Genomic DNA, 25,081 nt, shown 5'->3' with positions numbered 1-25,081 from the left:
TCATGGAATAGGATCCTCTACATGAACTGCCTTGGACTCTGGGACACTGGGACGCTAGTTTCTCCGTTCTTCACGAGCGCCATTTGGCAGCCCCTTTCATAGTCAGCTCATATCCTGCCCCTTCTCAGAGCTGCTGCACCTAAGGTGGGTCCCGGAGATCCATGCCCGCGGGGAGGGGCTGGGGTGTCTGCCCAGGAGGCACGTGCTCTCCCGCAGCCAGGGAATCTCAGTCTGCGGCTACTGGGCAGAACAGAAGGGGAGAGGGGGAAGGGCGGAGGGACGCAGCCCAGGGGCGATTTGCCGGGCGGAGACCCTCTTTTTCAGACACCTTCCTCCTGTGGGCAGATCTCAGGTTAGATTCGAAGACTGTAAAATGCCCACGGGTCGGGAAGTGGTCAAGGCTTACAGAGGAGGTTAGAGGAATGGAGACTCAGGAGGTAAAGGGAGGTGTCCCAAGGGGAGCTTTGAGAACCTTGGATTCCCCCTCCTTAAGGCCGCACACGCCTTGGGGGAAAGAAAGCAAGTGGGTGGCGGGGGAGGGTGCTAAGCAGGAGCATCTGTCTCTGGCACTTGGTGAGAAGTTCACACTGCCATCTTTGCGCGCCAGGAAGGAGGCCAGGGCTGGGGAAGGGTTCAGTCGGCTAGGACAATTAAGGAATGGGAAGGGGCTATGGAGGGTGGAACGGCATCGCTGGAGCCTGGGCCGGCGAGCCCTGGGGTGTGGGGGTGGAGGGACTGGAAGAACAAAACAAAACAGCCACCACCCCGAAACACCTAGGCCACGGATTTTTCGCCTTAAGGTCAAGTGCATGCCAATGAGCGGAGAAAATAGAATCGTGTGTGTGTGTCTTCACCTTTGACAACTGGAGGATGCGGACGGCGGAAAATAACTATTACGCTCCAGTGTGAGGCACTGTTTGTGGGGTGGGGCCCGCGTCGTGCTGGAGGTAGCGGACACAATCCACCAACCCTGCCCCTCCGGAGTCCCCAAAACCACGGGCATCTGGAAGCGTCTAGAAATTCCGGTGCCTGGAATCCGGTTTTGCCAAACTTCACAATCTCCTCACCTGAGGGCACCGGCCAAGATCTCCGTGGCAGGGCCACGCATCGCGCCTGGATGCTCTGGGCCAGAGCCATATGAGCAATCATGCATCCCAGTACCCAAGTCCCTACTACTCTGGGGACTTTGCAGGAGGTGGGCGCCTAACCCTATCCGTCAGCCCCAGGGCTTAAGTATCCTCTCCCAGAGGTAAGAATAAGGAGGTCCCCCATGAGGTTCCATGTGAAGGTAGCAGTCTCCGTGGAGCCCCAGTGGGAGCGGTCTGGGATACGCGAGCGAGCCAAGGGGTCCAGCCGGGGAAGTTGGGGTTCAGCCTCCCGCCGGTCGGTGGCTCTGGAAGGAGCGCAGACAACCAGGCGGCAGGCAGGCAGCGGCTGCAGAGTGGACCTCTCTCTTTCAGCAGATGCCGCGGGGGATGGGGAACCTAGAGACGGGGAGACAAGGGGGGTGTACCCCGCCTCCCGGCACCCCAGCCCGTAGTACGGCTTTAAAATCCTGCAGAGTTTGTCATAGGCCGGCCTCACCACGCATGCGCATAGGAGAAGTTGAGTTTTTTTTCTTTCGTCCCCCCCTTCCTTCTCTCTTTCCAGCCGCCCCTAGTTCTGAAACTTTGAAGAACTTTTTTTCTTTCTTTCTTTCTTTCCTTTTTTTTTTCTTCCTTCTGAGAACACCAGGGGAAAGAGGAGTCTGGAGAGAGGGAGGGAGAGAGTAAGGCAGTTGGCCAGAAGGGCCGGGGGGTGGGAGGGGGGGACGCGTCCCCGAGGTCGGTCAGTCTGCGGGGCACAGGATCGCGTGGAAATCTGCTGCGAGCTCCACGGAGCCGCCTTCGTCGCCTAGAGCCGGGGTCCGTGCGGCAGCTGCCCAGGGAGCCCTTCCGCCGCCGCCGTTGTGCCCGGGACCGCCCGCCTCCCGCCGGCCCGCTCTCCCGCCCCTCGGACCCGGGCGCCAAACGAGGAGGTGGGCAGCCTCGCCGGCCATGGACCGCCGGAGCTGAGTCGCCGCCGCGGAGCTCCGAGCTCTCGCTCCTCCCCAGCCTCGCGCCCGCGGTGCACTCGCTCCTCTTCGCCCTTCGCCCTGGAAAAACGGGGAAAAGAGAGATTAACCCGAAGAGAGAAAGAACGGGATACGGGTGGGGGGAGCCCGCGTCTCCCCTGGGTTAGTCGCCCATCGCACCACCCGCCCCAGCTCACCGCACAGCAATAAGTTTCGGGGCAACTTTCACCTATTTTGCGCCCCGTTTTTGCCGAACCCTAAAATGAAAGGACACAATTTGGCGCTGACTCTTGCAGCTCTGATGGCGACCTGTGCGTTTTCAGCGGCATCTCCCGGAGAAAAAGCCATGCGCGCCTGATTGTTCTGTGGCCCCAAAGCTGCAGCGGGGGTGTGTGTGTTGGGGTGTGTGTCTGTGTATGTACAGAGACGTCCACACTAACTCGCGGCTGCAGGATCAGCGTCTGGAAGCAGACGTTTCGGCTACAGACCCGGAGAGGAGGAGCTGGAGATCAGGAGGCGTGAGCCGCCAAGAGTTTGCAGAATCCGTGGTGTGAATGAACTGGGGGCACCTGGGCGCACAGATCGCCCCCCCCTTCCCCCGCCCCGGGCCAAAGTTGAGTAGTGGGACATTTTTTTTCACCCTCTTGTGAAGAATTTCTTTTTATTATTATTTGTCGTAAGGTCTTTTGCACAATCACGCCCACATTTGGGGTTGGAAAGCCCTAATTACCGCCGTCGCTGATGGACGTTGGAAACGGAGCGCCTCTCCGTGGAACAGTTGCCTGCGCGCCCTCGCCAGACCCGCGGCTCCCTAGTTGCGCCCCGACCAGGCCCTGCCCTTGCTGCCGGCTCGCGCGCGTCCGCGCGCCCTCCGTTCCTGGGCGCATCCCAGCTCTGCCCCAACTCGGGAGTCCAGGCCCGGGCGCCAGTGCCCGCTTCAGCTCGGGTTCACTGCGCCCGCCCGACGCGCCCCGTAGGACTCCGCAGCCCTGCTCCTGACCGTCCCCCCAGGCTTAACCCGGTCGCTCCGCTCGGATTCCTCGGCTGCACTCGCTGGGGTGGCGACTTCCTCCCCGCGCCCCCTCCCCCTCGCCATGAAGGTAGGTGTTCAGTGCGCCGCCGACTCTCGCCACTTTTTTTTCTTTACTTCCCCCAACCCGCTGTTGGAAGTTAACTGAGTTCTCTTCGCCTCTTCCTATCCCTCCATTTCCCCAACCGCCTGGAGAAGCTGGAACTCCAGCGTCGCTGGCCGGAACCCCTACCCCTTCGTCCCCCACGCCGGGCGCACTGCCTCAGTGCCCCAGGAGATCACTTCTCGTCGCACCACCCGTTCTGCAAACCTTTTCGTCTTTGGAGAAAAACTGGGGAAGAGCGACAGTAGAAAAACTGAGTGCGGTTCACTGACGACTTTCCTTTTGCTCTGAGAACATCGAGTGTAATTTACTATGTATATTTCAGTAACAGGATAATGATTCAATTCAACAAATATTTACCAAGCGCCCACTGCGCGGGCACCGGGAGGGTGTGTGGCCGGGGCTCGGGATGGGGAAAGGGACTCCTTGGTTGAGAGAACCCGCAGAGGAACCAGGGGCCAACTACCCCAGAGCTGCGTACACCTTCCCCACACACCCCCGCACCGACGGAGGCCAGATTGTAGGCTTGCCTTGGCCGGGTAACTCGAGCGCTTCAGGCCCCTTTGCCTTTAAGAGTGCCTGGCGGGGGGCCAGCGCGCACCCCGGCGCGGGGAGAGGGGTCGCGTTATTAGCATTATTAGCCGCCACTGGGTGAGCTCAGGCACTTTGCAGCAGTGGTGGGGGCGGGGAGTTGTGGTGGTGTGGCTGTAATCCCGTACTCCGGGAGAGCGCTCCCCGGCCCCCTGAGCGGAGTCCGCCTTGTCCTTTAGAAAACACTTGGGCCTCCGCTTTGGGAGAGCAGGCGGGGGCCAGTTTGTGAACTCTTGTTTGTTTTAATTGTCAGTTGTATGTTAAAGCCGAGTCACACACTCAGAGGGTCACTGAGAGTTCACTTTTACGAAAAGTTAACGTTTCTTCCTGCAACATAAGTTGTTATTTTCTAAACAATTTTTCTTATCTGCCCTCCAAGCTTCGATTCCTATTTCCATTTTTCTGGTCTTTCCCATTTTCAGTTTCTTAGAAAATAAGGTTAGAATTGAAATTAAGATGTTTCCTAGAAGAAAACAACCCCTCTTCCCCCAAAAAAGTAAAAAAAAAAAAAAAAAAAAAAAAAAAAAAAAAAAAAAAATTCTGGAGACCCCACAGCCCTGTTTTACTTTCTAATCCCTGGCTGGTATCGAGGCCCCTTCTCTCTCGCCTGTGTTTTCTCTCTTCTTTCTTTAAATAGGCAATTCGCTGTTAGGAAGTAACTTGGGCCTGTCCGTGAGGTCGCACCTCCTCAGCCCCTGCCCTCCCCCCAGCCAACATTTGCACATTCACTGCCGAACCAGTCAGATTTAGTTTCTAGACAGTCTGCCAGTGGAGTTTCGAGGGGGCAATGCGGAGAGTGCGCAGCAAACCGCAGGCCAACAAATGTGTGTGTGTGTGTGTGCGTGTGTGTGCGTGCGTGTGTGTGTGTGTGTGTGTGTGTGTGTGTGTGTGTGTAGGGGAGTAAAGGATCAGTTGTTCTCGGGTCCAGGACGTACTAGCCTTCATCTCCTCCACCCCCTGACCCTCTCAGCGGAAGACCCTCCCCAGGAGGCCCGGCCCAAGAATCCCGTCTTCTCCTCCCCTCCCCAGTGCGCTCCGGTGCTCAAGGGGTTAGCACTATGCGCGCAGAACTCGGAGCCATCCCCGCGGTCTTTTCTTCCCCGCGGTGCGGTGCCGGCTGCCCCCTGTTGGCCACCTTGAGGTAGGACTCCTCCGAGCCTCGGTTCCTTGGGGCGGGCGGGCAGCTGCTCCCCTCTACTTCCCACCCCTGCTCCCTTCATCCCTCGCGATCACCAGACCCCACTCTCCCAGCAGGGGCCCTCGGAGGCCCCCAGAGGACCAGTTTCACTGCGCCGCCAGTCGCTGCAATACGGAAGGGGCCACAGGTCCGGCCCAGCAAATGGGACTCGGCCAACTGGACAAAGGGTTGGTACCTCTTCTTCTGGGCCTGGGAAGGAGAGTGTCGCCCTAGGAGGCCTCGGGTCTGGCCTCAGCTGCCTCCCAACTCTCTGTGGTCGAGAACAAGTGTTGCTTTCCCCCTTTTCACCCCACTTCCATCGTCTATTAAAAATTGGGAGCGAAACTACCTTTAAAGAGTAGGGGTTTGACTATCATTTCACTTTCTTTCTGTGTCCAAGGACTCTGCTCCACCTCTGGACAAAGTTAATCCTCTGCCGAGAGGGTTAGACATCCTGTGTGAGAAGGTGTGAGTGGTGTGTGTGTGTATCCTGGGGTTGGAAAGCCCAGTCTAAGGGATGGACGAGGGCGCAGGAAACAGGAGAACCAGGCCAGATTGTTCTTCCCCTGGGGACTCACTGTACCCGAACCTGGAACCTGCCTTCAGTGCTGAGGTCTGGGTGGCTCTCTTTTGTCACACTGATTCTGGCTCAAGGTGTAACCTCCGCCTTCTCTATCTGGCAATCCCCTCCTCCCCCACCCCGCTCCGCGCGCGCGCCAACACACATATTGCTGTGGACACAACCCTTGCGCTCAGGCATGGGGCGAGGCATGGGCAGTAGTGGCTCCTTTGTCTGCTCCCCTAAAGCGGACCTCCTACCCGCCTGGGCCGGCCCATTCTTCAGCTCCTCGCGCCGCTCTCCGCATTCTCCAGGGCAGGACATCCCAAGTTTTTGGCTGCAACTGAGTGCTTTCCTGCTAGTTTCTCCATCTCTCTCCTTGCTTTAGGGAGAGATCGGAGTGGGCAAAGCAGCTTTCTTTTTCCACCAAGAGTGGAGATTCTTTTTGGAGTTTCCTATCCTCCCCTTCGATGCCTTGAGCCTGTGTCAAACGGGCTTATTCCGCCTAGTTGGCGTTCCTCATCGTTTGCACTCCCAGAAACTTGGGCCCTAAACGTAGAGAGTCTAGCAGAAGGGGATGCCTAGATTGAATGTGGCAGCGCCCCGGGGCCGAAGGGAGAGGATCTTTGCCTGGCCTTTTAATCTTTTCCCTTAAGGGGCTGCATGCGGAGGACTTGGGTGTTGCGAGACTTTAGGTGTGCATTCGGCTGCTCCCCGCGCCCTTCGAGCGTCCTCTGAACAATTTTGCTACTGAGGTTTCCTCTCCCTCATCCCTCATCAGCCCTGGCCCGCACCGCGGTTGGTAAAGAAGGATCAGGAACACCTTTAATCCAACGCGAAGGCTTTCAGGGATAAATAGAAAGGGAGCCACGTCGTTGAACTGCTCTGGATTGAAGACGAGGGCGCGGGAACGCCTTCCTCCACCTCACTCCTCTGGTGCGCTGAGCCCCTCAAACGCCCCCAGTCCTCCTCCCCGTGGCACGCGAGGAAGATTCTCATTGTCCTTACAGTCATCTTCCCTGGGCCCCGAAAGTGTTGGAAAACATTTAGCCCCTTCTTTGGGAAACTCAGCTTCTGATCAGAATTTTTGTTTTACCCCTGGGGTTGACAGTCTCCCCAGAGGTCTCATTTCATACTGTCTTTTCGGATCAGATCTCTTGGTAAACAGGCGGGGATGTTTTACCCTACAGAGCCGATGTATGTGTGAGTTCGCTGTGAGTTCCTTGAGTATCTCAAACTTGTGGGGCCTTTTCTGGGTTGCACCGGGATTGAAGCGGGAAGAGGGCCAAGGTGTTTCCGGGCAAGCGGCGGGGTTAAGTGGAGACGCGACTCGTGAGGCTCTCCTTTCCGATCCCCCTTTGGGACACCCTCTGCCTACCTCTACCCTGGAGCCAGGGAGACCCAAGTCGTGGAGACCGGATGGGCCCGCTCACAGTTGGCCTGGGCTCTGGGAACTGGTGGACTCTCCCTGGGGGCGTCGGGCTGGGAGTGGGTTCGGTTTGTGTGGCTTCGGCTATAACAAAGAGATCCGCTGTAATCCGCCGAATCTGTTATCAATTTCTCCGCTGCTTGAGCCCCGCCCCACGCGCCCCGCCCGCCGCGAAGCTCAGAAAGTGCAAGTGGCCAGCAGCAGTCTGGGCCGCTGACTTGGAAACATGTCGCAGCGTGTGTGTCTGTGCACGCGTGTGAGTGTGTAAATGTGCCCGAGTGTGAGTTTGTATGAATGTGTGCGCGCGCGGCATCGGCTGCCCTTGGGGAGAGTTGACTTTGCAGCCTGGGCTGCACGTGAATCAGACTTTGCAGCCCACCCCCTCCCCTGGAGGAAACTTGACACTTAGGGCGGGGGTGGGGAGATAGCCAGAGCTTTCTCTCTCCTAGCTGGGGAAATCCCAGATTTCCATTCTCCGGGATGCGCCCCCCCACCCCAGCTTTGCAGCATTTTGGGGACAACTGGGCCTTGGGTGCGGAGCTCTGCTTAGCAGGCGCTGGGGACCACATAAGCATTTCCTCTCTGAGAAGCCCCGAAACGCCCGGGCCAATGGGGCGGCTCATGGAGAAAAGCCTTGGCACGCTCCTGAGCCCCATAGCTTTACCAGGGCTGCCTAGTACCGTCTGTCCCTTTTACGGCACAGGTTCCAAGCCAGGCTCTTCCACCGCCTTAAAGAGGCTCATTTTTATTTTCTTTTCCGTGGAAGGGGCTCCTTAAGGGGCTATGGGCGATGCAGCGCGGCAGGGTTACACATATCAGAGATGTGAAAGGAGATTTTTAAAACCCGCTCCTCCCACCGGCACCGGCCACCGACTTGCTCCTCCGCCGCCTACAGGTGGAGAAGTCACCAGTGGGGAGGAACGGCAGCGGAAGCTTCCAAGGCCAACTCCTACCCCTGAAATTCTTCAGGAAGGGAACCTTCGCCGCTGGGGGCTTCTTTGCCCTGGAATCGATGCGTCCAGCTGCGGCTCGGGAGCCAGCGCCTCTGGCCCCGTCTGGACTCATCCGCAAGGGCTCTGGCCTTGCCCCGCACCCCGGCCTTTCGGGACTGACCGAACCAAGTCTGAGTTGGGCTGGAGAGGCTAGACTGGAGGCAGGGTGGCAGAGTTCCAAAGCCAGGCTCGCAGTGCCGCGATGGCAAAGTGACCCACAACCCCAGATCAGGACCAAGGGAAACTGGAGTCCCTCTGGACCTCCCCATCTCCTCCCTCCCTGGTAGCTACCAGGTGTGGGGTGGAAGGGAGAGTGAAAAATCAGAATTTGGGAGAAAGCTGTGGGGAGGGCAGGGAAGGAATCTTCTCTCCGGGCAGCGAGACCCAGAGTCCCTTCTTTCCTCTAGGGTTCCATCCCTTCTCTCAGTCCGTGGAAGAGGCCACAGGCGACGCGGGTGAGGGTGGCACTCCTTTCCGGTTTCCTTGGTTGGGAGACCAGACCTCTCTCTCCATTATCCCCTAGGGCCCCCATCTCCTTCTCTCCTCCCCAGTCTGGCTGAAGAGCGTGCTGAAGGAAATCCGGGTTGCTCTTCCCCATCTGGAAGTGGCTTTCCCCAAATCGGCTCGTAAACTGATTATGAAACATACAATGTTAATTCGGAGTTGCATTTCCCAGCTGGGCACTCTCGCGCGCTGGTCCCCGGGGCCTCGCCCCCCACCCCCTGCCCTTCCCTCCCGCGTCCTGCCCCCATCCTCCACACCCCCCCCCCACCGCCTGCGCTGGCCACCCCGCCTCCTCCGCAGCCGCTGGCGGCAGTGCGCTCCACTCGCCTCCGTGCTCCTCTCGCCCATGGAATTAATTCTGGCTCCACTTGTTGCTCGGCCCAGGTTGGGGAGAGGACGGAGGGTGGCCGCGGCGGGTTTCCGAGTGAATTACCCGGGAGGGACTGAGTACAGCACCAACTAGAGGGGAGCCAGGGGGTGCGGGACTCGAGCGAGCAGGAAGGAGGCAGCGCCTGGCACCAGGGCTTTGACTCAACAGAATTGAGACATGTTTGTAATCGCTGGCGTGCCCCGCACACAGGATCCCAGTGAAATCAGATTTCCTGGTGAGGTTGCGTGGGTGGATTAATTTGGAAAAAGAAACTGCCTATATCTTGCCATCAAAAAACTCACGGAGGAGAAGCGCAGTCAATCAACAGTAAACTTAAGAGACCCCGGATACTTCCGTTGTTTAAACTTGTATGCTTGAAAATTATCTGAGAGGCAATAAACATCTGCTCCTTTCTTCCCTCTCCAGAAGTCCATTGGAATATTAAGCCCAGGAGTTGCTTTGGGGATGGCTGGAAGTGCAGTGTCTTCCAAGTTCTTCCTAATGGCTTTGGCCATATTTTTCTCCTTCGCCCAGGTTGTAATAGAAGCCAATTCTTGGTGGTAAGTTCATTCTATGTGCGTGTTCTTCCTCTTCTTTTTTTTTCTTTTTTTAAAGATTTGTTTGTGTGATGCGGGGATATTTAAAGCTGGATAGTGAGTATGGGTGTATTTATCCAAGACATATGTATATATTTTACTTATATGTAGTTTTAAATCAGAATTTTCTTTTAACTTGTTAATATTGTAAAGCTTATCTTCAGCTCCTAGGGAATGGGAAACTATAAATCTAGGCCTTTTTCTATGAAGCCCTTGTTCAGATGTGTGCTTGTAGTACATCATGCAATAAAAAAGAACAGAAATTCACTTTGCTAATAATTTTAAGCCTATCTATAAAATTTACTTTTTGCCACCTCTAGGTAGTAAAAGTGAGGTTTCAACTTTTATTTTCTGTCACTTGAGATTATTATTAACCTACAGAGTTTGAAGTAGGCAGAGTTCTAGGAGGACAGCTAAACTCCAAGTGCAGAAATATTGGGGCTGTAATGTGATCAAAAGGAGGTTAACTTGAAGTAGTCAAATGTCCCCAAGTGGGGGTTTCTTACTGGGTAGGGACCTTGTAGATAGACTGTAATATATCCAGAGCATTGTTTTTGATGGTGTTCTGGATATTTTTTTTCCCTATAAATGAACAGCATTTTTCTGACTGTCAAACATGACTTCTGTTCACTGGGTACCCTGCCTTGGGTCCCTCACAATCACATAAGGAGCCCTTTTAAAATGTCCAGAAACGTGGTGAATTTTCTCCAGTCTGTATACTTGTCCCTCTGTTCTTCCATCAGTCAAAAGGAACTACTATCTCCTACCCGTATCTAATTGTGTCTACTTTCAGCATTCATAAGTTTTTAAGGCAGATTGGTCCAATTTGTGGGGCAAAGTGGGTCACTTTCTCTAATGTCAGAGGCCTGTCCCTCAAACTGCTGTTTCCCCCTTTTCTGAGTGGATTTTGGAAATACTGATTCAGGTATATGGTGACAGGGGCTAGGAAGGGAGTGAAAATACTAACTGAGGAGCCAGATGGCAGGATGGGGACTGCACAATACCTCCGTTTTCTGAGTGCAGTTTAAACAGAGGAGTTTTATGAAGCCCTTCTCATACTTTGTCATGAGGACAAGCAGGAGAGAAAAAAGCATCTGTGTGCTTAAAACTATGTATTGCTGACATGCTTTCAGGGGGCCCACCTCGAGATTTCACGTAAATCTTCAATGCACATCTCCCCCCCTTGCAGGTCGCTAGGTATGAATAACCCTGTTCAGATGTCAGAAGTATATATCATAGGAGCACAGCCTCTCTGCAGCCAACTGGAAGGACTTTCTCAAGGACAGAAGAAACTGTGCCACTTGTATCAGGACCACATGCAGTACATCGGAGAAGGCGCGAAGACAGGCATCAAAGAATGCCAGTATCAATTCCGACACCGAAGGTGGAACTGCAGCACTGTGGATAACACCTCTGTTTTTGGCAGGGTGATGCAGATAGGTAGGAAAACATTTAAAATATTTTTTAAAACATTAACTTTTTTTTTCCTAGAAGAAATCCTTCGCGTTTACTTCATGCTTGATAGAAAGCATGAAGAAGGATGCCTTCCAGCTTGGGTTGTGGCTTGGGCATTTTTGTCATTATAGCAAATGATGTTAATTTCTGTCTCTACACCTGATGATAAGTTTTGGATTTTAATTAAATCAGGAGGCAAGTGTCACAGACACCTTCATTTTTACAAACACTTAATTTTTCTATAAAGCATTTTGTTTAAAATAGAAGCAGAACACTTATTTTGGTTTCTTAAAAGTAGGTGGGGGAAAGCAAGTCATTTATACACTTTTAAACGTCGAAACTCTCTTGCCTGTTAGTTTTTTAAGCCACAAGTCAAACGGCCCGAGCATCAAACTAAAAATTGCCATCTTTTAGAATCCTGGATATATTGAAAGTGAACAAAGTTTTAGTTTTCCTAATAGAACTATTTCCTGAGGCTACAAAGATATAGACGTTAAAAGCTTTAATTTTAGTCCCAGAAAGAATTTTAATTAAAAGTGATCCAATTTATGTTTGTGATTTCAGCAACTGATATAATAAAAGCACATGCTTGAGATGTCAACCTAGGAACTTTAAAAAAAAAAAAATTAAGAGTATTGCTCACGGTCCGAGTCTTAATTTTAAATACATTGTTGAACATCTTACTTCCCCATTCAAAGAGACAGCATTTCAAATGGGCTAAAGGCAAAGATTTTCAAAAATCTGTTTGTTTGCCTCTGCTTTTGTGTAAATAGTATAGGATACTATTTGACAGATGTGGTACAATGTGTGTTTTCTAGTGTGACTATTTTAGGTTTCTCTACTTTTATGCAAAAAAGCCCTTATAATTAATATGACTGCAGTGACTCCCAAAGTAAGAAGCAATTTATCAAGGCAATTAACTGTTTATACTGACTGAAGAGAAAAAGTTGGCTTAATATCCATCACAGATGGATAAAATGCTTTTTTTATTAAAAAAACAAAAAAACAAAAAAAAACCCTGAAAATTACATTCATTGAGAACAAAAAAGAGTTGTCAGGTGATGTTTGAGCCAAGCAGTTTTATAAACTAAAATAATACAAGACTGGAAGCTGTTGCCCTGATTGAATGGGAGAATGGCCTGTAGCCTCAGCCTGCAAAGTTTCATGGGGCTTTGTCCTTTCTGTTAATGATTAAAATGTGCTAATGTATATACTGGGATCTGAATCTAAGAGCTAAGCTTCAGGAACACAGGAGTTTCCCCTGCCTGTGGGCTGTCTTATGTAGTTAACTGGGAGTGTGGTAGATTTATTCTCCCGTGTGCTGATATCATAAGTGAACTTAAATACTTTTGAAAAATTCTGTGAGGATGGTAAGTTGTCAACTTTTCCCCCTTCTTATATGTTCCTCCTAAACTGCCTTCCTCTCAAACTATGGGACGACTTTTTCACATGTATATGAGTTAGCAAAAATCATACACCTCTGATGGTAACCAAGAAGGAAAACAGCAATCGGAACTGTTTATCTGTGTAGTCACTTGAACACAGCTTTGATTTAAGATCCTCCTCTCGCTTTCATACGTAGCCTGTTTTGGGCCAAAATGTTCAGAATAAGCTATCATTTGCTAAGTGAATTTGAGTTCTGCTGGAGATTTATTTTAAATGCGGTCCAAGATTCAAAGAGCCTGCTTCCTCAGGGAACAAGCAGAACCCTTGGTACAAAAGCCTATATTTAATTGTCCCTGAAAAGCATGCTCTCTGGTCTTCAGCTGCACGGCACTACTGTCTGGGTCCATGGGAAGTGGATGGGAGTGGTACCTCCCCACAGCCTCCGAGACAGCCCTCCTAGATACTATCAAGTCAGCTGATGTCCTGGGAAGATGAGAGTGCATATGGCATCCTCCCCTGCCAAAGGTCCCCCAGGTGCCTAGCGTCTCAGAGCAGAAAGCTGCTGCTGGGTGGCTTGTGGTAGGACACCGATGGGGCCTTCTGTTTTTTACTTAATTAAAAAAGAGAGAGGAGAGAAGAGAAAACAATAGATTTTTATGAAAGGGGAACATGGACCCAGTTCCAATAGTTGGAAAATTTCTTCGCTTTCACTTTTCCACTTAAGAGTATATTTGAAGAGAATGAGCTGAGGGAAAATTTAAAATAGCTTTGATGCCAAAAGGTGTGTGTGTGTGTGTGTGTGTGTGTGTGTGTGTGTGTGTGTGTGTGTAGGGGTGCGTGTGTGTGTGTGCGCGCGCGCCCACCCCAAAGCCCTCAGTATACCAAGGATATTGAGAGTAATTCTTTGTGAGAATCTGACCTTGTGATGGGGCCAGTGTCTGAGAAACTCAGGCCGCCACCTCTGACCCCCTCTTCAACTCATTTTTCTGAGATGCCAGTTGCCTTGGAGGCACCATGCACAATTACTTCATGAAGGGCCCACTCTTCATTTTGGAAACTTTCTCATTTTTCATCATGCTACCCTTTCCTTCCAGCTTTTGTCCCCATCTGTCTCTTCTTTGTTTCCATGCTGTGAAAAGATATGTAAGGAAGGCACCACTTGTAAGGGGTGTAGATGTGGGTTTCACAGGAAGGGAAACCTAACTGAATCAGCAGTATTCCAACCAGGATGACTGTGTCCTCCGGCAATTAGCCAAAGAATACTTTTCAAACTGACGCTTACCCTGCAGTCGCCAATTAGCTTAGAGGGATCTCCCAGGTTTGTATTCTGGGGCATAAAAGGAAATGCTCAAAATAGACTTATGAAAAAAGCAGCATTGTTTGTGTTTTGTATAAAGCCTTCTTATGCTCTGTATACTCAAAGGACAGTGTCTTCTTTTCCTCTATCCCCAGAGGATCATTTCATCTCCTCTTCCTCTAGCTACTACCTCTTTGTTCTATAAATCCCCCATCCAGGGCCACGGCATTTTCTGTACTATCAAATTACTCCTTAGAAGCTATATATTGTCCTCATTCCTTTCCATTCCCCTGATGTGCTCTGCCTCTCTAATCCTACTAGATAGATGTAACGCATCACAGGAACTTTCTAGATCTTCCTGCCAACCACCAGCACATACCTTCAAGTCATTCATTTTGAAAATATGGGAGGGGGAGGATATATGGTAAATCAGAACCATCACCATTCACAAATGGCTGTGACTGGCATGGAGCCAAAGACCAAGAATGAGGTGGCCTGCTGGATGCCTGAACTGGCATCACTGTCCTCCTGCAGAATAACCTTTCTCGTTGAGACTGAGTCCTGTTGTCAGCTTTTCTTGTGTTCCCCACTTCCCCCTCAGAAAAAAGACTGTTAGCAAGCTCTCAAAGTAAGTATAGGAGAAACTGATTGGGGTACATGAATTTCAGCACCAGAAGAGGTCCCTTTCCTTGCATCTATTTAAGTACCCTTATTTTGCAATTGAGGAAAGTGAGCCTGCCCCGCAGTCCCACCCCTACCCCATGCTTCAGCTGGCTGGATGATAGATAACTCTTTCTCTCCCAGATTACAGTATTTTTATTAACTGGCTCTTGTTACATGCGGAAATGTCTCTATGTACAAGTGAAGTTTAGGGTAGTCTATGATAGCCTCCAGTTTTTTCCTTACAAATAGGGTCCCTGTAACTATTATATGCAGAGATATTCCTTACAAGTTTTGAGGAAGAAGATAACCTCCCTCCCTCCTTTCCCCATAGGTTGTGCTTTTTTCCTTCTTGCTGTCATTCTAATACTTTGAGGCAAAGGCAGTGGAGGAGTGAGCAGGGGGTGTTTGCAGAAGTGGCATTAAAGAACAACAGGCTGTTTTAAAAGCAGACACTCAGTCTTGAACAAGAAGTATCAGGCCAATCAGCCTGGGATTTAAGAAGAGCAAGCTTCATTTATAACTCTCTGTGAGCTGATTTAGAATTGTCCTCTGGGAAAGTAAAGAGCCTTGTCCTGAGAAATACTTTCTGCTGCGTGAAGAAAGAGGGAGGAGAGGTTACAACTGCCAGAGGAGGAGGGGACACAAGGCCAAAACGAGTGTGGCAGAAACTAGTGTGGCCGCTGGCAGTGTCTGCCTTAGACTCAAGGCCTAGCAAATTCTGTAATCCTGCCCTATATGTAACTAAAATGAAAATAATACTAAACATTAAAATAAGTGTAAGGCAGTCTACCCGTATTCTGAGTGTTCCTTCAATGACTTCTTTCACCTGCATTTTTGGAAATACCAAGTTTTGACTATTTTCAAAAGAGTTACAGAGAAAATCAATCCAGCACTGCTTAGAATCCGGCCTTCAGCTCTGAAATGGCTGAGCAGAGACACCGGGGATCTGCTACTCCTTTGCTAATTGTTGCTTCTATGTGGTTTGGGGGATCTTGCTCGGCTTCCCCTCAAGCTGGGCCCAGGGCCTGGTGCGTGTTAAGGATGGGGCAGCCCGAGCTTTTACCTTGTTGATCCCCTACTCCCTACCCCCACCAACCCCTACTCCCTACCCTCTACCCCCACCTCCCCCAACCCCCACCTGCCCTTCTACCTCCCCTCTACTCTTGCTTCCCCACCTCCTACTTCCCCCCAACCTCCAGCCTCCCCTACCTTCTACCTCCCCCACTCCCTTCCTCGCCCCCACCCCACCTCCTACCTCCCCTCCATCTCTACCTGTCCCCCTCCTCCTACCTCCCCTGCATTCCCTACCTTGCCCCCACCCCCGCCCCCGGCAGCAACCCGACCCAGCGTGTGGGGCAGGCGGCCAGTGACCCCTTGTTCTTACCCGCAGGCAGCCGCGAGACGGCCTTCACCTACGCGGTGAGCGCAGCGGGGGTGGTGAACGCCATGAGCCGGGCGTGCCGCGAGGGCGAGCTGTCCACCTGCGGCTGCAGCCGCGCCGCGCGCCCCAAGGACCTGCCGCGGGACTGGCTCTGGGGCGGCTGCGGCGACAACATCGACTATGGCTACCGCTTTGCCAAGGAGTTCGTGGACGCCCGCGAGCGGGAGCGCATCCACGCCAAAGGCTCCTACGAGAGCGCTCGCATCCTCATGAACCTGCATAACAACGAGGCGGGCCGCAGGGTGAGTGCCCCCGCCCACGCATCTCTGTCCCCTTGCCTTGCCCTCCAGCCTCCCTGTCGCTCCTTCCCCTCCTCTGCCACTCCTTCGCTATATGGTCCTGTCTCTCTCTCTCCGCCTCTTTCTGTCTCTCCTTAACTTTCTCTGTCTTTCCTGTCTCTTTGCTCCTCGTCCTGTTCCCGTCTCACTTTCTTTCTCCCTCTTCCCTTCCTCTCCTCCTTCCCTGTCTCTCTCTTCTCCCCCTTTGTCTCTCTCTCTTTCCTCCATCTCTCTCCATAGTTGCCGCCGCACATCCCAGAAGGGCCTCCTGGGGAGATAATCTTCCTTTGCGCCCCCAGCCAAGGTGATCCAGCAGTTGTCTGAAAAATACCTTTCCTTGCCTTTTTAGTTAGTCCCCGGTACCCTCGGCTAGTGGAGCACAGAAATAAGAATGGGAATAACTGTCTGCCTCCTGCCTGGACGATGTCTGTGGTTGGCTTTCAGTTTGGGACAGGGATTTTTTGTCTTCCTAGGTCCCCAGATGGGAAAGCCCTCACCCCAGCTTTCAGGCTCTTTCCCTCCTTTCTTTCTCCCTGCCTCTCTTTATGTCATTAGGTAGCAGGCCTGATGGATGCAGGGTTTTTTTTAAAAAGGGCTTTTCTAGGAAAAGGACAGCATTTTTAACAGTGTGGGATTTTATAGGTCTGACCATCAGGCCAATCACAAAGTAGCTCTGGAGAGAAGAGAGCAGCAGAAGTGCTCAGGGAGGACCATCTTTGCAGTACTCACAAGTCTCCTGGTTCCCCTTCTTTCCTTCCCCTGGTGGGGATATGAAAAGCTACTTCTCAATAGTTAAAAAGACCCTTTTTTTCCTGCGGTTAAACACATGGCACTTTATGGCTGTTTTAAAATGAAGGGGTGAAAACTTTTCTTAACTTTGGCAGCATCGAAAACCAGGGCCATTATTTTTTCACAGAACCCAAGGTAGGTGCCAGGAACTTTCTGGTCAGAGATTTCACTCTTCTGTATTTTGGGGTGAGGGAGAAGGAAGATAATCACAGAGTAAACTGTAGATTGGGAAACTGAGGCCCAGAAAACCACTTCATGACCATGGGAGAAAATTCAAAATGGAAATATAAGCCTAGGTACATTTTTATTGAATTCATGCATCACAGCTAAGTGGTGAAGAGCTAGCAGTGTGGGAATTAGAGAAATCTGGGTTAAAATGCAGCATTGTCTGTTCTTTGCTTTTTCTGAGCGTCTGTTTTCCCATTTCCACATCTGTTAAAAATGGCCATGGCAAACAATCACATGAGGTTATTGTGAGGAGTGAGATCATCTAGTAGGTTGAACCATGTGAAATTGCCAACACTTGACTCTTTTTGACCTCCAAAATAACAGTTTCAGTTGGTTTAATTAAAGGTCTTAGTTTAGTGTCGGCCAGTAGTAAGTGCTTGATAGATGATAACTACTAAACATTATAAGCAAAGGACATAGAGAAGTCAAAGATCGTGTAGATAATTCCAGCTAGCGTATCTTCTCAAATTTGATGTTAAACATTTGGGTGTATTGGGGAAGGACTAAACTCTACAGAATTTTGCCTGTGCTGCCCTGAGGGGTCGAAGAATTGCTACAGACAGAGTGTGGCCTCTCCTTTCTCAGGCCTCTCATTGCCATGGTGTCTGCAGTGTCGGTTGCCTCCTCTGTGGTGGACCCAGGGCCATATGAAAATTTGGGGGGGGGTGGGTTGGGATCAGCCCCATTTTCTCTGGAAGCCCATAAAACCTTGCTTTCACCCTCTTCAGGGATGCATCACTGAGATCTCTATATATGACATGCCCAGTGCCTCAGATCAGAAATGCCTCCAGAAGAGAGCTATGTCTGACTCTTAAAGGCCCCTATCCAGGGGTATGCCCATATTTGGTACTCTCATACATCTTTGGGACTTTCTTAGCCTTCTGCCATGTCCAGAAATCATCAGACTTGGCAACCAAGAAGAGAGGGTCAAGGGATTTCCAAGTGGCAAGAGAGGATTTGGGGAAGTTTGAAAAGCACCTATAATGTTACACTTCTGCATTTTTTTAGTAGAGAGTTTTTTGGGGGTAAATTTGATCATTGGAGTAGTGAGCTGAGTTTGGATTTCGGTGAGTGACTTTACGAAGAAGATAGTTTTTTTCTCTAGGATGGTGGGGCTAGGGGATGGAAATTTGGGCACCATGCCAGGAAATCATCTTAGAATTTCCACAGGGCATTAGCTTTTAAATTTTCCTCAATGTGGAGCAAAGGTTAAATACATTTGCAAAACCCTTCCTCAGACTAGCTGAGTGCCTGAAACTCCTTATGCCAAGAGAGTACACTTTGGCCCCCTTTAAAAGAGCCCCTGTGAATCCCTGGAGGAAGAAGGTGGCTGTTGTCTGTGGAAGAGGCCTTCTGACACACCCCCAGCCTCCAGGTTCCTGACAGGTCTTCTCCAGCACACTCACACTACGTGGACTCTGGAGGGTCACTGGCACAAGGAACTGTGGGCAGCAGGGTCTATAAATAGGCAACCACCACCTCCCAGACTGCTGGGCAGTGTTGTGGGGCCAGACCCATGGGCACTGCTACTGGGAGGCCCGAGGTGACTGGGCAAGGGCCCAGATGCCATGTCCTCATCACTCTGGAGAAAGACCAGATTTATTGTGTCCCTTGTCACCCTAAAGAAAGACCAGATTTACTGTGTCCTAAGTGCCAAGCACTTTCCACATCTCCTCTGATTTTATCCTTATAACAGTGCTTGGAGGTTGGTGCCATCACTGCCGCCTTCACAGATAGAAAACAGAGGCCCAAAAAGGTGCAGCCTGTTGTCTGAATTCAAGGGTAGAGTCAGGAACACAATCCACGTCGCTTGGCTCCAGGGTGGGTGCTCTTGGCCTAGGGGGGTGGTGGATGGGGTAGGGACTGTGTGGGAAACAGGAGTGAGGATACCTGAGTTCCAGACCCAGTCCCCCCACACTTTAGCTGTGTGACCTGTGCAGACTACTCAGCATCACTGTGCCGTCATCCAATCCAGCCCATGTCATAATGTTGCTGGGATGGTTAAATGAGATCATGAATGTAAGGACACTTACAGTGCCTGGTGCACAGCAATAATAGTAGTAGTGGGTTAAGATTTGAAGGTTGATCCCACTGGGGCTGGACTCCTCCCAATTCTGCACTTACCGACTGGATATCCATGGGCAAGTCACTAAGCATGGGCTTGGAGTCCAGCTGCCTGGGTTCAAATCCTGGCACCCTTACTCCCAGGAGTTGGTTGAGTAGCTCATCTTTCTGGGTTTCACTTTCCTTCTCCGTGAAATGGAATGATACTAGCACTTCTCACCTAGCTGGTACTGGGGATGAATTCAGGTAATGCATTGTGAACAACCTCTGGGATGAGTGTCCACATGTGCTGTTGCTGTTTCTCTGAAAAAAAGCAGCTGGAACAATTTTTTTTTTCCTGTTCCTATTAAAAAAAACCACGGTTGTTGATAATGATGATATAATAATGAGCAGCTAAGAACATATTTATTTGGAAGACTTTTTAAAGAAGGCAATACAAGACTTCTGGTGAAGGAACTATCATACAGCCCTTAATTCAGCTGGGGAACATAGCTCCATGGAGAAGGTGGAGAACTTTGTTCCCACAGCCTGCATCTGGCTCCTCCATGAATGTGTGTACTGATTGTCCCCATTTCCCTGCAGACGGTGTACAACCTGGCTGATGTGGCCTGCAAGTGCCATGGGGTGTCTGGCTCATGTAGCCTGAAGACATGCTGGCTGCAGCTGGCGGACTTCCGCAAGGTGGGTGATGCCCTGAAGGAGAAGTACGACAGTGCCGCGGCCATGCGGCTCAACAGCCGGGGCAAGTTGGTGCAGGTCAACAGCCGCTTCAACGCGCCCACTACACAAGACCTGGTCTACATCGACCCCAGCCCTGACTACTGCGTGCGCAACGAGAGCACCGGCTCGCTGGGCACGCAGGGCCGCCTGTGCAACAAGACGTCAGAGGGCATGGATGGCTGCGAGCTCATGTGCTGCGGCCGCGGCTACGACCAGTTCAAGACCGTGCAGACGGAGCGCTGCCACTGCAAGTTCCACTGGTGCTGCTACGTCAAGTGCAAGAAGTGCACGGAGATCGTGGACCAGTTTGTGTGCAAGTAGTGGGCGCCGCCCAGCACTCAGCCCCGCTCCCAGGACCCGCTTATTTATAGAAAGTACAGTGATTCTGGTTTTTGGTTTTTAAAAATATTTTTTATTTTTCCCCAAGAATTGCAACCGGAACCATTTTTTTTCCTGTTACCATCTAAGAACTCTGTGGTTTATTATTAATATTATAATTATTATTTGGCAATAATGGGGGTGGGAACCAAGAAAAATATTTATTTTGTGGATCTTTGAAAAGGTAATACAAGACTTCTTTGGATAGTATAGAATGAAGGGGAAATAACACATACCCTAACTTAGCTGTGTGGACATGGTACACATCCAGAAGGTAAAGAAATACGTTTTCTTTTTCTCAAATATGTCATCATATGGGATGGGTAGGATCCCGCTCAAAGAGGGTGGTAGAAATCTATTCACAATTCAGCTTCTATGACCAAAATGAGTTGTAAATTCTCTGGTGCAAGATAAAAGGTTTGGGGGAAAAAACCCCAAAACAAACTTCCCTTCCCCAGGGGGGCTGCTAGCTTGCTTTTTGCATTTTCAAAATGATAATTTAAAATGTAAGGACAAGAATCTCATATTCTCAAGGAAAAAAGGTATATCACATGTTTCATTCTCCTCAAATATTCCGTTTGCAGATGGTCATATTCTAATAGCTCATGAAATTTAGGCAGCAGGGAGGAAAGTCCCCAGAAATTAAAAAATTTAAAACTCTCACATCAAGATGTTGATTTGACACTGTTATGGGAATTAGGATTCCAGATTGTAAAAAGATCCCCAAATGATTCTGGACACTAGATTTTTTTGTTTGGGGAGGTTGGCTTGAATATAAATGAAAATATCCTGATATTTTCTTAGGGATACTTGGTTAGTAAATTATAATGATAAAAATAATACATGAATCCCATCCACAGGTTCTTAGCCCAAGCAACAAGGTAATTGCGTGCCATTCAGCACTGCACCAGAGCAGACAACCTGTTTGAGGAAAAACAGTGAAATCCACCTTCCTCTTCACACTGAGCCCTCTCTGATTCCTCCATGTTGTGATGTGATGCTGGCCACATTTCCAAATGCCAGCTCCACTGGGTCCCCTTTGGTGGTAGGACAGGAAATGAAACTTTAGGAGCTCTGCTTGGAAAACAGTTCACTACTTAGAGATTTTTGTTTCCTAAAACTTTTATTTTGAGGAGCAGTAGTTTTCTATGTTTTAATGGCGTAACTTGGCTAATGGAATTCACAGAGGTGTTGCAGCGTTTCACTGTTATGATCCTGTGTTTAGATTATCCACTCAAGCTTCTCCTATTGTACTGCAGGTGTACCCTAAAACTGTTCCCAGTGTACTTGAACAGTTGCATTTATAAGGGGGGAAATGTGGTTTAATGGTGCCTGATATCTCAAAGTCTTTTGTACATAACATATATATATATATACATATATATAAATATAAATATGAATATATCTCATTGCAGCCAGTGATTTAGATTTACAGTTTACTCTGGGGTTATTTCTCTGTCTAGAGCATTGTTGTCCTTCACTGCAGTCCAGTTGGGATTATTCCAAAAGCTTTTTGAGTCTTGAGCTTGGGCTGTGGCCCTTCCGTGATCATATCTTGAGCACGACGAAGCAACCTTATTTCTGAGGAAGCTTGAGTTCTGACTCACTGAAATGCATGTTGGCTTGAAGATATCTTTTTTCTTTCCTGCCTCATCCCTTTGTCTCCAACCTCCATTTCTGTTCACTTTGTGGAGAGGGCATTACTTATTGTTATAGACATGGACATTAAGAGATATTCAAAACTCAGAAGCATCAGCAGTGTTTCTCTTTTCTTAGTTCATTCTGCAGAATGGAAACCCATGCCTATTAGAAATGGCAGTACTTATTAATTGAGTCCCTAAGGAAAATTCAGCCCACTACATAGATAGCTAATTTTTTTTTTTTTTTTTTAATAAGGACACCTCTTTCCAAACAGTGCCATCAAATATGTTCTTATCTCAGACTTACATTGTTTTAAAAGTTTGGTAAGATATACATCTTTCATACCCCTCTTAGGCAGGATGGCTTTCATATCACCTCAGCCAACTGTGGCTCTTAATTTATTGCATAATGATATTCACATCCCCTCAGTTGCAGTGAATTGTGAGCAAAAGATCTTGAAAGCAAAAAGCACTAATTAGTTTAAAATGTCACTTTTTTGGTTTTTATTATACAAAAACCATGAAGTACTTTTTTTATTTGCTAAATCAGATTGTTCCTTTTTAGTGATTCATGTTTATGAAGAGAGTTGAGTTTAACAATCCTAGCTTTTAAAAGAAACTATTTAATGTAAAATATTCTACATGTCATTCAGATATTATGTATATCTTCTAGCCTTTATTCTGTACTTTTAATGTACATATTTCTGTCTTGCGTGATTTGTATATTTTACTGGTTTAAAAAACAAACATCGAAAGGCTTATGCCAAATGGAAGATAGAATATAAAATAAAACGTTACTTGTATATTGGTAAGTGGTTTCAATTGTCCTTCAGATAATTCATGTGGAGATTTTTGGAGAAACCATGACGGATAGTTTAGGATGACTACATGTCAAAATAATAGAAGAGTGGTGAATTTTACCACAACCAAACTATTTGGAAGCTTCAAAAGGTTTCTATATGTAATGGAACAAAAGGGGAATTCTCTTTTCCTATATATGTTCCTCAAAAAAAAAAAAAAAAAAAATCAAGCAGATGGCTTAAAGCTGGTTATAGGATTGCTCACATTCTTTTAGCATTATGCATGTAACTTAATTGTTTTAGAGCGTGTTGCTGTTGTAACATCCCAGAGAAGAACCAAAAGGCACATGCTTTTATCCATGACCAGATTTTTAGTCCAAAAAAAAAAAAATGTATTTTATTTGTGTGTGTTTACCACTGCAATTATTGCACCTCTCTATTTGAATTTACTGTGGACCATGTGTGGTGTCTCTATGCCCTTTGAAAGCAGTTTTTATAAAAAGAAAGCCCCGGTCTGCAGAGAATGAAAACTGGTTGGAAACTAAAGGTTTGTTGTGTTAAGTGCAATTAATACAAGTTCTTGTGCTTTTCAAAAATGTACAGGGAAATCTGGACAGTGCTGCAGATTGATACATTAGTCTTTGCTTTTTCTCTTTCCGGATAACCTTGTAACATATTGAAACCTTTTAAGGATGCCAAGAATGCATTATTCCACAAAAAAAACAGTAGACCAACATATAGAGTGTTTAAAATAGCATTTCTGGGCAAATTCAAACTCTTGTGGTTCTAGGACTCACATCTGTTTCAGTTTTTCCTCAGTTGTATATTGACCAGTGTTCTTTATTGCAAAAACATATACCCGATTTAGCAGTGTCAGCATATTTTTTCTTCTCATCCTGGAGTGCATTCAAGATCTTCCCAATACAAGAAAATTAACAAAAAATTTATATATAGGCAGCAGCAAAAGAGCCGTGTTCAAAATAGTCATTATGGGCTCAAGTAAAAAGAAGACTTTTAAGTTTTAATCCAGTTTTATCTGTTCGGTTCTGTGAGCTACTGACCTCCTGAGACTGGCACTGTGTAAGTTTTAGTTGCCTACCTTAGCTCTTTTCTCATACGATTTTGCTAATACCAAGTTTCAATTTGTTTTTACAAAACATTACTCAAGCCACTAGAATGATCAAATATGATACTATAGCAGAATAAGTACTGTAAATAAGAGACCGATACTAGCTAACTCCAAGAGATCATTAGCAACATCAGTCCACAAAGACTGAGTGGCCCACAATATATAGAGAGATAGAAAAGGTAGTTATAACTTGAAGCATATATTTAATGCAAATAGGCACCAAGGCACAGGTCTAAAATACTACATCGTCACTGTAAACTATACTTTTAAAATATTTATTTTTTTAAAAGTATTTTCTAGTCCTTTCTCTCTCTGTGGAATGGTGAAAGAGAGATGCCTTGTTTTGAAAGTAAGATGATGAAATGAATTTTTAATTCAAGCATTCAGAAACATAGGAATTAAAACTTAAAAAAATGATCTAATTTCCCTGTTCATACAAACTTTACACTTTAATCTGATGATTGGATATTTCATTTTAGTGAAACATCATCTTGTTAGCTAACTTTAAAAAATGGATGTAGAATGATTAAAGGTTGGTATGATTTTTTTAAATGTATCAGTTTGAACCTAGAAGATTGAATTAAAATGCTGTCTCAGTATTTTAAAAGCAAAAAAGGAATGGAGGAAAATTGCATCTTAGACCATTTTTATATGCAGTGTACAATTTGCTGGGCTAGAAATGAGATAAAGATTATTTATTTTTGTTCATATCTTGTACTTTTCTATTAAAATCATTTTATGAAATCCAGTGCAGTCATGTGTGTGTGTTTAGCAGAGAGAGTGTTCATTGAAGTTTGATGTGGGCGTGGATTATGGCTTAGGGTATCCAGAAAATAACACATACATTTCAGGTATGTAGATGATATGGTGGTTGAAGCTCAAGCCTGTATTTTGTACGTTAGTGCTCATTTTTCTTTTGCCTATTGCTGATTTTCTTCATTTCTTATCTGCTCTGCTGCTGTTAATCCCTAAGAGTTGTAGTGAGATTTTTTTTTTTTAGTGTAGGCATTTAGCACAGTGAGATGGGACTACCATGAAATTCTAGGGCAAGGAAAGAAAGAGTGACTTGAGGAGAGAAATAAAACAATGTTGAAGATGAAGAACAGACTGAACCACCTGGAATATTCTGCAGGTGGCTTTTTTCATCTTGCAACAGTTGGCAGTAAGCTCTTTAGATTTTGTTCCGGTTGCTTGATCTTGGCACTATTGGCATTTTGAGCTGGATAATTCTTTGTTGTAGGGATTTATTTTATGTGATGTTCAGCAGCATCCCTGGCCTCTACCCACTAGATGCCAATAGCATCCTTCCATTTGTGACAATCAGAAGCATCTATAGACATTGCCAAATGTGCCCCGGGGAGCAAAATCACCCCCAGTTTAAAACCATGACTTTAGTTGGAGGGACTGAG

At 48.1% G+C, this 25,081-nt stretch overlaps 1 protein-coding gene across 4 annotated transcripts; it reads left to right on the top strand.

Annotated features, from left to right (window-relative positions):
- Window positions 1-1,642: 1,642 nt before the first annotated feature.
- WNT5A (Wnt family member 5A) lies at window positions 1,643-24,416 on the top strand. Of its 4 annotated transcripts, XM_045386043.3 has the most exons (6): window positions 1,643-3,153; window positions 3,282-4,918; window positions 9,235-9,368; window positions 10,594-10,844; window positions 15,596-15,888; window positions 19,588-24,416. In XM_045386043.3, exons 3-6 carry the CDS (start codon window positions 9,274-9,276, stop codon window positions 20,044-20,046), a joined length of 1,098 nt encoding a protein of 365 aa, XP_045241978.1. In that variant the 5' UTR covers window positions 1,643-3,153; window positions 3,282-4,918; window positions 9,235-9,273; the 3' UTR covers window positions 20,047-24,416. The 4 variants fall into 4 exon arrangements, with proteins under 4 accessions (XP_045241978.1, XP_005547471.1, XP_065396837.1 ...); XM_005547414.5 differs by lacking the exon at window positions 3,282-4,918; XM_065540765.1 differs by lacking the exons at window positions 1,643-3,153; window positions 3,282-4,918 and adding an exon at window positions 7,843-8,217.
- The last annotated feature ends 665 nt before the right edge of the window (window positions 24,417-25,081 follow it).

Source organism: Macaca fascicularis, chromosome 2 (assembly GCF_037993035.2).
Source record: "Macaca fascicularis isolate 582-1 chromosome 2, T2T-MFA8v1.1".
Classification (NCBI taxonomy): Eukaryota; Metazoa; Chordata; class Mammalia; order Primates; family Cercopithecidae; genus Macaca; species Macaca fascicularis.
The sequence above is the reverse complement of the archived record's forward strand: the minus strand, read 5'-3'. Positions and strand labels throughout refer to the sequence as shown.